The 12,178-nt window shown below is 52.2% G+C and overlaps 1 protein-coding gene across 1 annotated transcript; it reads left to right on the forward strand.

Moving 5' to 3' along the window:
• The first annotated feature begins 4,692 nt into the window (after positions 1-4,692).
• LOC124107168 (melanoma-associated antigen 8-like) lies at positions 4,693-5,757 on the forward strand. The gene is given in 1 exon segment (XM_046465078.1): positions 4,693-5,757. A coding segment is annotated over 1 exon segment (1,065 nt).
• The last annotated feature ends 6,421 nt before the right edge of the window (positions 5,758-12,178 follow it).

Genomic DNA, 12,178 nt, shown 5'->3' on the forward strand with positions numbered 1-12,178 from the left:
TACATGCGCAACCCTGGAGCTGGGGTGGTGGAATTCCAGGGGACCCCCTTCTGCCACAGGGGACCCTAGGAGTTTCACCCAGTGGCTTAGTTCAGCATGGAGGGTACAGGGTCTGGGAACCCTGAGAGACCATTTGACAGCTTAGGGTAGATGGAGGAGGCCCCACCCCAGGAGGAGGCTCAGCAAAGCACCCAGGCTACCTCTGTGGCCAGCGCAGCTCCCTCTGGTGGGGGGGGGGGGCGGAATTGCAGGGCAGCCTGTTCCTTTGCAGAGGATCCTGTCAGTCCCACAAACTGACCTGAGGCCTGCACTGTAAGTAAGTACCAAGGTACAGTGGGTGACAAGTTGATAGCTGGCATGAATGGAGGCGGCCCCACCCCAGTTGGAGGGTCCCCAGACCAAGCAAGCTGCCTCTGCGCCCAGCCCTTTCCCCTGTGGGCTGAACTATTATGTTTAGTTTTCTCTTGGTACTGGGGATTGAACCCAGGGCACTTAAGCACTGAGCCACATTCCCAGCCCTTATCATTACTATTTTTTGAGGTTGGGTCTCTTTTTTAAGTTTCTTGTGGCCTTGCTAAGGAGTACTAGGGGACATGGGGGTGGCCCCAAAGAATCATGTCCCATCCCTGTTCTCTGCAATAAGAGGCCCCGTGTACTTGGCCCATTCTTACATTCACTGAGTTCTGCTTTGGGTGATTGGACAGAGGTTAGGACCTTGTTTTGATGCCCGTGCTCCAGATTGGTGGAGCATACAGGGCTCAGGCTGGGCTGGGGGTCAAGGTTTGGGCTGTGGGTGTAGCTGAGTGTTAAGAGACCTTGCCATTGCTTGCAAGAAAAAAGAAAAAGACAAAGTGAGATGTTTGGTATGAACTGAAAATGTCCCACTTAAAGTGTTAGCACAAAGATCTGGGCCTGGCGCAGACTTCACAGATCATTTCAGCCTTTTATTCAGAAACATGACTGCATCTCCCATATACCCACTTTCCTGGTGCAAAATGAGCCACTGGTCAAAGGAGGAGTTTGGGCTTATATAGGTTATACTGAGAGGTGATATTGTGACTGTGTCAGTTTGGGAAGACGGGAATTTGGGTTTGGGGCTTGGAGGTCCGTGGCCAGCACTCGGAGAGGATTTATGTTGGAAGAGATGAGTATTTCTCAGAGACTACCTTTCTAGGTTTGATGAAACATTTTCTCCCCACCAGTAGCCAGCATCTGAAGAGGATTTGTCTGTCTTGAAAGAGATGAAAGCTAGCAATGTATGGCTGTTTTTTTAACCCTTTCCCTGGCCACTCTATCTTGACTTTTTTCATTTTCCATATCTAGCATAAAGCGTATCCAAATGATCCATATCTGGGTGGGGTGGAGTGCACATCTGGAATCCCAGTTACTTGGGAGGCTCAGATTGGAGGATGGCAAGTTCAAAGCCACCCTGGGCAAGTTAGGCTCTCTCTCTCAAATTTTAAAAATAAAATGTAAAGGGCCAGAGGTGTTGCTCAGGGATAGAGTGCCTCTGAGTTCATGAAGCATACTTCCAAGAAAATTATCCTGATCTGCTGTGTGGTCAGCTCTGCAGCACATGGGTGCAGATGGTGGGTGTGAGCCCCTCTCAGTCATCTTCAAGGAATCCTTGGGGTCAGAGTCTTGGTCTCACTGAGCATGCTCAGGTCTGCAGAGGATGGGGATTCAGACTGTGCTTTCACTTCTGGGACAGGTTTACAGGCCTGTGATTTCTGACTTTGGCATCCGGGTTTGAGGGAGCTGAGGGACTCAGTAGAAGAAGGAGGGCCTGTTGGCAGTCAGGGTTAGAAATGAGGGAGGACCGAGTGGCCCAGGACACAGAATGGCTGGCACCCAGCCCTACCCCTGCTTTCAGACTGAGCCCGTCCTTCATTCTGACTCTGGAATCTGAGGGAGGAGGACTCAGTTCAGGAGAGGAGTGGGCTGCTGCCAGGAGTCAAGGGGAGGACTCGGGGAGGAAGGAGGGGGCCTTGTACTCCAGATCAAAGGGGGACCTCCACCCTGACATCAACCCTGGGAGGCCTGGGCACGGTGGCCAGAGGCAGTGCACCTCCCTTCTGCCTGACACACCTTCAGGGTGTCAGGGATGAGTGAGCATGATTGAAGTGTGTGTTCCCGGGTCAGCAGAGGGAGGAATCTCAGGGACTTCTGGAAAGACGAAATAAGAGCCCAGATTAAAGACATGGGAATGTTTACTGGAAGCCCAGGATAACTCCATGCAGGGCTGTTGGGAATGGTTGTACCCACCCCACCCCCCACCCCCCCACTTCCTTCTCTGGGCCTTCAGGGAGATGGTGGCCTTGGCCTGCAAGATGCATCTACAGGTCAGCAGAGGGGAAAGGGCCCAGACCCTGTCAGGAGTGAATATGAGTACCTTGAGGACACTCCAGACAAAGGAGGCCCCTGGAACCTGCTGGTCTGTTAACCTGGGGAAACCCCGTGCAGCCGTGTCCAAATGTGCTGTCCTCACTTCTGTCTCCTCCAAATCAGGGAGGTGAGGCCCTGGTGTGAGAGAGTTCATCAGGACGGCAGAGGAGCCACAGCTGGTCAGCAGAGGGAGGATTCCAGCATCTACCGGGAATCAAGGTGAGGAACTTTGGTGACAGGGACTGAATGCCATACCTCCCAAAGGACGGGACCTCAGACAGCCTGGCTTCCCTTGTAATCTACCCTGTGGGGCCCTATGCAGGGTCACCGGAAGTAACTCTGGCTCATTTCTGCCTCCTGGTTTGGCTGAGAGGTTTTATATGTGTAGGGACCTTGGTCCAAGAGGTGATGACAGGCCAGCAGGGGGAGCCACGTGTGGTTAGCACAGAGAGGAATCCTAGGACCTGCCAGACCCAAGGTATGGACCCTTCATAAGGACTGAAGGCATCCCCGGCTTTGAAACAAGGAACCCTACATAGTCTGCCTCTCCACTGTGGTCAGCCACGAGAGGCCCTAAGTGGTACTGTCACTTCTACCACTAAAATGGGGTGTGTTCATGGAGATGGAGCTTTGGTCTAAAGATATCAATTTCTGTCAGGTGGTATGGCAGTAAGCAAGGGCAGGCATGGGCATGAGCAAGATGCATAAACTACAGGACTTGGGGAATTCCCCCAGCACCGAATCTAGGATCCATGGGGCGCAAGCCTGGCTGTCAGCTCTAGAGAGCCCCTAAAAGGGGTGATGGGTTGTGACATCTGCTCCCTTCTCCTGAGAGATCTAGGTCTCTCAGAAAGTTGAGGGTGGTGATGGGACAGTGTGGGTTCAGATGAGCACAGGGAACCCCATCTTATTATCACAGACAGGGGTGCCAGGGTCCCCCCAAAGGTTAAGGTGAGGACCCCAAGGGAAGATCAAGGGAACCCCCAGCACAGAGTAGATAGGTGCCCCTCAAAAATCTGCCCCGAGTCTGCCTTCAACCCAGGAAGCCCAGGCGGGGCTGTCAGGGTCCCTCTCTTCTTCAGTGTGTGTCATTGGTCTCGGGGAGGTGAAGGCTTGGTAAGAGGAGGCTGGGCTCACATCAGCGTAGAGAGGGTCTCAGGCACAGTCAGGAGTCAAGGTGGGGACAAAGGGAACATCTACACGTGAACACACAAGACTCCAGTCTCCACGTGACCTTTCTTTCAGCCATGGGAAGAACCAGGACCACCATTCCATGGGCTTCCCCTTCCCCTCACTTTCTTTTCCAGAGTCTCACAGAGATTGACTTTGCTTTAAGGAAGGTGGCCTCGGGTCATCAGAGAGAGAGAAACAAGTCTCACACCTTGATGTTCCTTACGGTTAGGACTGATCCAGCTTCTCCACGCCAGGACACATGGACCCCAATGAACTTGGCTAGCTAGTACCATCACCATAGGGCAGTTGTGACCAGACGTGAGCCCCCTCACTGCTTTCCTTGTGGGGAGTATGGGGGATTGAACTCGGGGGCACTCAATGCTCAGAGCCACATCCCCACTCCTGTTTTGTATTTTATTAAGAGACCCGGGTCTCCCTGAGTTACTTAGTGCCTCATTTTTGCTGAGGCTGGCTTGAACTTGCAATCCTCTTGTCTCCGACTCCCCATCCCCTGGGATTATAGGCACGTGCCACCACGCCCGGCCCCTCACTGCCTTTATTCTCTCTCCCAGAAGTGGATGTTTGTTCAGAGTGTTCACCTCAGGTCAACATGAGCTTGACTCCGGGCTTTTCCAGGGGAATTTTGAGGGCACAGAGTGACCACTAATAAGACCATCCAACTCAGATTTGTGTGGGCCTCACCGAGACGGACCAGTCCCTCCTGTTATGGTTGGGGGTCCAGAGTTGTGCTTGCAGTCTTCACTCCAGTCACAGAGCAGATGAGGCCCCGGCAGAGCTGGGAGTCCTGGTGATGTGCATGCTGGGAGTGTATGCCAAGGGCCCAACTCAGCAGAACAGTGTACCTGGTCCACAGGCCTAGGTCAGCCCTGGGGCCTTGTGCTCTGCAAGCCAGCTTCACCTGAGAAGCCGTTTCACTTCCTGCCTCGGTTTCTCAAGGAGTCAGGCCCACCAGAAGGACAGGAGCCTGAGTAGCCCTAGATCACCACCTTAACAGATGACTGGTTGGGCCCTTGTGAGCACTAAGAAGGGTGTGGTTCTCAGTTCACTGGATCCCTTTCTTTCCCAGGACTGATTGCCTGCCCACTGTCTTGCCTGCTGTGCCCAAGGAAAGCCATGTCATCTCACGGTCAGAAGCGCCAGCACCACAAGGACAAAGGAGAACCTAAGGCCCAAAGGGAGGCACCGAGCCTCAATGGTGTGCAGGTTCTCAGGCCTGAGGAGGAGGGGGCCTCCTCTGCCTGCATCTCCTCCAGGTCCACACCTACCCTTAGCAAGGTGCCTTGTCCTGAGCCACTGATTTGTGCACAGGTGCCTGAGAGATCTCCCGCTCTCTCTGTTGCCACGGCCCCCACTCCAGGCATCCCGTTCATCCACCTCTCCAGCAGCCAAGAAGCAGAAGGTCCGTTCTCCTGGAAGAACCTGAAAGACCGTAAGTCCTTGTTGGGAGACCCACTGGATGAGAAGATGGCTGACCTGGTGCAGTTCCTGCTTCTCAAGTATCGGATGAAGGAGCTGACCACCAAGGCCGAAATGCTGAGTAGCGTCATCAGAAATAACCAGGATGACTTCCCTGTGGTCTTCAGTGTGGCCTCTGAGTGCATGCACCTGGTCTTTGGTATGCATGTTGAGGAGGTGGACCCCTCCAACCACTCCTATGCTGTTGTTAATGCTTTGGGCCTCACCCATGATGGGATGCAGGGCGATGACCAGAGCATGCCCAAGACGGGCCTTCTGGTAATCATCCTGTGCATCATCTTCATGGTGGGGGACCGTGCCTGTGAGCAAGATGTCTGGGAAATGCTGAGTGTGATGGGGGTGTATCCTGAGAGGGAACACTTCATCTACGGGGAACCTAGAAAGCTCATCACTGAAGATTTGGTACAGGCACAGTACCTGGAGTATCGACAGGTGCCTGGGAGTGATCCTGCTTGCTATGAGTTCCTTTGGGGTCCAAGGGCACGTGGTGAAACCAGCAAGATGAAAGTCCTGGAGTACTGGGCCCAGGTCCATGGGAGTGAGCCTAGGTCCTACCCTTTCCTGTAAGAAAAGGCTTTGAAAGATGAGGCAGAGTGTGCCAAAGTATCAAATGTAGCCAGGGCCACTAGGGTGCCCAGGGGACGGCCCAGGACCAGGAAACATGGCAGGGCCGCATCCCGAAGCTTCCACACCCCCATGTGAGATAGGGCCCATTTTTCAATCTGTGTTGGAAGAGAGAAGTCACCTTTCTAAGTAGTGAGGGGCCAGGGAAGGTGGAAGAGATCTTGCCGTCTAACATTTTGATGCTTCTGTATTTGTGCGACTTGGAAATTGAACTTTGTTTCCTATGGAATTTTTCAAATGTTCCTGTTGATTGAAAGTTGAATTTACTTCTGAATGGGATGTTATGAAGACCATACTCATTCATTTATTGCTGTGAACACAGTTTAGGACTTTGGTGTTTTGCTTTTTGTTTCATTAATTAGCATCTCATTCTTTCTCTATTTTTTGGACCTGAGCAAAGATCACATGGGAGTGTAAGAGATAATTTCTGGACGTGGAAAAGAACTCGGTCATGAAAAAGAATGAACAAATGATAGAGAAATCAAAGGTGAATGCTCGCCTTCCCTTATTACCTGTCTTCCCTGTATCCTTAAGAAAGTTGGTGTGCACCTGGATTTGCTTGTGTGTATTGGAGAATGGAGGAGAAGCTATATGCTAATAAAAAGGCCCTCTCCTCACTGCCTCATTGATTCATGGAACAGTGGTGCAATTCTGCTCTTCTGAAAGAGAGAGAATGAGTAGTGGGGATAATCAGATAATAGGCTTAGCCAGACTGAATCCCATCTTTGAATGTTAATACAGCAACCATGTCAGGAAGACGGTGAGGTGTCCCCAGAGACCTAAGGAACATGTGAAGGAGGGTGAGCAGGTGGACCTCCAGTGTAGAGCAGCCGAGTGCCAACGTCCTGTGCCAGCCAAGGCAGTTTGCAATTTGGGGCTTGGGGAAACTGCAGTGCCTTCTGCGGGGCTGGACTTGAAGGACACTGCACGGAGGCCAGGGCCAGACCTTCAGATGGTGTGTCTTAAGGCTGAGAGAATGGAAGGCTACTCTGAGTCGTTCCCTTTGATGGTGAATGAAGCAGAACAGAATCTCCACCTGGGGCAGGTGTGAGAGGTGCTGTGTGGTTGGACACAACAGGAGAGCTTGGTGCTCAGTTACCATCAACTGCAAGGATCTGTAGAGAGAGAAGACTGAATGTCTCAAGAAGTGAGGCCTAGAAGTCCCTGGCCAGGACCTCCTCTGCTTGGTTGGGAGAGCCAGAGCTGACTCTGCAGTAAAGTGGTGTTTTAATTAGGGTACCAGTGTAATTCCACCCACTGTAATCAACCAGTTGATTTTGCATGGCGATGGAATGAATGGAAATCGCGGTTTGGATGGAACAGAATCTGGGAGGGTAGGAGTGAGTCCTGACTCAAATCCTAAGATCCCCCCAGTGGGGAAGACTCCTCTACGCCCACATTTTGCAATCTGTTCACCCAGAGGAAATGTTTACTGAATTTGAGTCAGGGAGCTTCCGCTTTGGCTGATGGGGGATTCCATATCGAACTAAGCTGCATAATTTCCAGTGTGTGCCGGTGACAACCAATGCCAAGGATGCCCCGGAGTGGTAGAGGCTGGCATCCAGGACTATTAGGAACTGCAGCTATCTGCCACTCACTACCGTTCCTTTCCAGGCCAGGCACCAGCCCAGGAGCTTTCCGTTCTGTACCCATGTCCCAAAAGTCCTACTGGACAGGTCTCATCAGTCTCCCTGGGCAGAAGAAGACCTGGAGGCTGACTGGTGGGCGACTTCTGGCAGGAGAAGCTGGTTAGTGACGGGGCTGCAAAGAGACCCTTGGTCTGAATTCATCTTGAGCCCTCGATTTTCCCACGACTCCCAGGCTGAGGGTGACCTTCTGACTTAGTAATAATTTCTCAGCACTGCAAAATGTCCCTCTGGTGACCCATCAGAAAGATCCCAGGGGAGGCCAAAATACTAAAAAGCAATCCTAGCACAAGCCTGTCTGAAATCTCAGTGACTTGCGGAGCTGAGGCAGGAGGATCGCAGTTCAAAGCCAGCCTCAGCAATTTATCGAAGCTCTAAGCAAGTTAGTGAGACCCTGTCTCAAAAAAGAAAAGAAAAGAAAATGGGCTGGGGTTGTGGCTCCGTGGTTAAGCACCCCTGGGTTCAATCCTTGGTACCTAAATTAGTACATGAATGACAGCAATTCCAGAGAAGGTGGGGTTCTTTACAGTTGGTTCCTTGAGAGCTGATTGCCCAGTTCCAGTAGTTTCCCTCATTACAGTCACCATTTCCCTTGTTGTCCCCCATGTGCCCGTGTTTCAACTCTGGTACCTGGACTGCTACCCAGCCCTTCCCTGCTGCCTCCTCTGGAGCCTGTGTCATGTGACCCACAGCATTCTTACTGCCTGCAGAAGTCCCCTGGCTCTCCCACATCTCACCCCGACTCCTGTCTGATAGCCACAGCCCCTTGGTCAGAACAGTTGTCTAGGGACGGTGGTCTTAGACCTACCAGCTATCCCTACCAGGGAGTTAGCTTGTTCTTTGATTTCCCAGTGCACTTCACGTAGACTTTGACTTGGCCCATTATCCACTGGTCTTGGAGATAGAACCCTGAGGGTGGAGGGAGGCCCTTGGAGGCCACTTGGATATTGGCAGTAGGATTTTAGTGAGTGAGCTTCTTGTTTGACACTTCTCTAGGAAGTGAACACAAACAGATGGGCTTCTTTAAGTGGTCAGTGCCTAACATCTCCCTGAAAGTGCAGATCAGGAGCAAGCATCTAATGAATCTGAACTCTGGAGACCCTGGAATCCTCTTAGGAGCTGAAAGTGCTTCCTTGGTGGAGATGCTGGCTGAAATTTGTTCAATCCCTGGCACAGGGACTGAACCCAGGGCCTCACTCACACTAGCCAAGCACTGAGCTATATCCCTTGCCCTTGTCTGATTTTATTCTGAGACAGGGTCTCACTATTTCCCAGGCTGGCCTCAAACTCGCTGTCCTCCTTCCTCAGCCTCCCATGTCCCTAGGATTGTGGGTGTGTACCCTCCCGTGCCCATCTGCTAGCTCAAAATTTATCACATATACACAAAGAGAAAGCAATTCACCATCTTTTTACCACCTGTCTGGCACTGGCTTCACAGGAAAATGCTGGCTTCAGTGTGACTGACTAATGCACCTGTCCAGGTGTTCAGGCAAGAATGGCCATGTGGAGGGTGGCAGAGGCTCAGTGGTTAAGATTTTACCCGGAATCAAATGAAAGGGGTAACCCTCAGCCTACTGAGAGGATGGTATTGCAGAGGCAAGTGCAGAAATGTGCTGTGAGGGTGAAGAAGGGGAACCCTATCTGGTAGCTTTGACATGATCCTCTTCAGTTCCATAGGATACTGTTGGACTGAAATCATCAGCCACAGCAGGCACCTAAAACTTCAGGGCAAATCTGGTCTTCTCAGAAACTGCTCCAAAAAATGAGTGTGGTGGCCTAACAAGGACAGTGTTTGCTCCTGGTTGAGCTCCAACTCTCTTAACAGATTTGGGGAGAGAGTTCCAGTTCCCAGCCATATCTTCTCTCCTTCCTGGGCATGGGGCAACACTCCTGTCCACCTGCTCATAGATAGGAAGGGACACGTGACATTTCCTTGCCACTGAGACAAGAGTGACAGTGTCATTTGGTCATTTCCCCAGTCCAGTTCTTCACTTCCACCTCCCTCCCACCTGGCATTTGAGAGCCAGTATGCATTTCCATGCTTTCTTCCTCCTTTCAATAACAAAACAGAGGATGGAAGCATTCTGGACCCCTGGGTCACCTGAGAGCAGAGCTGGGGGTGCACGCCTATAATCCCAGTGACTCAGGAGGCTAAGGCAGGAGGATCAAGGGTTCAAACCCAGCCTCAGCAACTTAGTGAGGCCCTATGCAACTCAGTGAGACCTCGTCTCTAATAAAATATAAAAAAGGGCTAGGGATGTGGTTTGGTGTTTAAGTACCCCTGGGTTCAATCCCTGGGACCAAAAAAAAAAAAAAAAAAAGAGAGAGAGAGAGAGAGAGAGAGAGAATTTTGTACACAAAACACAAACTTGTTTGGCCATTCAAGTTCTGAGTTTTGTCTGTGATATCAGCCAAAAGGTCTTCACTAATACGCAGCTGCTCACAAAGCTGAGTGCCCTCTGGGTAGAGAAGGGCATTCCCAGATGAGAGGACAGCATGGGCAGGGCAAGAGCAGGGAGCTCTCAGGGAGCTCAGAGGACAGTACTAGGGATCCAGCGGTACCCAGTCTGGCGCCTGGGGGCCTTAGGAGCACTGAAAGGGGCTTGTGCATGCTGAGGCCCAGAGACTGTCCGAGTGGTGGCTGAAGGTCTGGAGCTGAACCTGTGGGCCAGACTGCTGAGGGGAGTGCAGGGATGCTGGCCTTCTCCTAACGCTGCTCCTCAAGGAGCAGCCAGCACTGTGAGCGATTCCTCCTCAGGACTAAGAGGAGCCTGGTGTCTTGCACTGCTAATCCCAGCAGAGACTTTGTGACTTAAAACAGGTGATGGTTACCTAAGGGTCCTACAGAAGCCACAGGACACCAGGGTGTCTACATGAAATCAATTAAACACTGGCTCTTTGTTGAAGGCCAGAGGTTTGGGTTCCCCAGTCCAGTTCTTCACTTGCACCTCCCTCCCACCCAAGGGCCCAATCCCTTTATGAGTCCTCAGCCAAGTCCTCCAGAAGCCAGCACTAGTATCTGGATGTTAAGTGTCCCCCAAGGGCCTGTGTGTCAAAGGCTCAGTCCCAGTGCAGCCCCGTTGGGAGGTCTTTGGGTCACTGAAGCATGGCCTGGAGGGGGACTGTGGGACCCTAGCCCATCATGTCTCTCATTCTGGGCTGGGGACATCAACGATTTGCTCCAACATATGCTCCTGGCATGATGTGCCGCCCTCAACAGAGGTCCAGAGACTTGGGTCCAAGGCCTGCAACTGGCAGAACCTGGGGCTAAGTGTGGGCTTTTCTCCTCATAGACTAGCCGCCTCGAGCATTTCACTGTCATAACACTAAGCTGACCACCACAGGCTGTCAGGATACCACAAAACATCATTCCTAGTCACGAGAATTTGCCTAAGAAAAGAGAAGTTGGCATTTAACGAAGGTCCGTGGCAGTTTAACTGAAAACCCCAGAAGCCTCCTTCACTGACACGACCACCACCTCCATTTTATTGTACAGACGCTAAATGCACGTGCTAAGGTGTGAGTGACACTGAGTCCTTGGGTGAATGCTTTGTAAACTTGTTTGAAAGCATCTTCTCCATGGGAACTGAATCCAGACACAGGGACATGATGAAGCATTAGAGCCCATGGACTGAAAGGGCCCCTGGGTAGCATTTCCTTCCAACCCTCTTTGTGCTCTGCATATAAACAATGGGCTGAGCCTTGGACAGGACAAAGGGGACCACGTAGTGGGATGAGGACCCTAGTGCCTCTCAGCCTGGGGTAGGTGTCTTCCGCTGTAAACCCTTGCCCCCGGTACAGTGACTGTAAGGACAAACTGTCTCCCATGGATGTCCAAAACCAGTCTTGTGTCCTCATCTGTCCTGGAGGGTGACTTTGGGGGGTTTTAACTGCTACCCACACGCTCAGAGTGGTGTAATTTTCAAAAACACGTGGTCAGGTGCCTGTTTGGGATGGTTCTGTCATGTCTAGCTAAATGAGAAGCAACTTTCCTCAGGAACACCTGTGGACAAGGCCTCAAGATTGTGCACGTGTTGGGCAATGAGAAGGGCAGCGGGGGGGGAGCAGTGGAAACTAAGGGCAGTTTTGTCCTCATCTGCGGAGGGATGAGGCTTGGCAGTAAGCCGAGCTCGAGAGGAGCCTCCCAAGCTCAGCGGAGACGCTGCCCTTCAACCACACAACAGGGGGAAGGAACAGGATCCTTCAACACTAGAGGCGCTCCGGCCCTGCTTGGCACTGCTCTACTCCTAGTTTGGGACAACCTGAAGTGGCAATGAAACACACTCCTTATTTGGGCCCGTGGGAGAAGATCCTAGCAACCCACAGGTGCAGTTGGAAGATACCAAGTAGGGAGGAGATGGCGGGGGGAGGAGGGAGGAAGGCAGGGGGCTACCCACCAAAGGCTGGGCCACCGTACCTCGGAGGTATGGTCACCCAGCAGCCCACATGACCAGGGCTGGCTCAGTAATACCCAGGCTCAAACTAACTGGGGACTGGTCTTTGAGCAAATCAGAGAGGATTGCAACAGGCCTCCTCTATCTCTGGGAGTGGAGCGGCTATGGGGTCTTGGTTTCTCATCTCTTCTAGGGAGAGGCTGGCAGGTGACACAATGTGCCTGTCAGCATAAGGGAGACTTCTCTAGGAATGTGAACCACACCTTTGTACACTTTGAGCAAAGGGAAGCCGGGGGGCCCCCCCCCCCCCGCTGCGCCTCCCGTCCTCTACCCTCCGCCAGCACTCCCCCTCCAGCCTGGCTTCCCGTCAGCTCTGTGACATCGCATGACAAATAAAGAGGACGGTGATGTCAGTGCCTAGTTGCCTTGCTACGAGGCTCTAGAACTTCTCGGACTGTA

The sequence above is a fragment of the Marmota monax genome, unplaced genomic scaffold (genome assembly GCF_021218885.2).
Source record: "Marmota monax isolate L192 unplaced genomic scaffold, Marmota_monax_Labrador192_F-V1.1 WCK01_AAM20220418_F8-fsc00306, whole genome shotgun sequence".
Taxonomy (NCBI): domain Eukaryota; kingdom Metazoa; phylum Chordata; class Mammalia; order Rodentia; family Sciuridae; genus Marmota; species Marmota monax.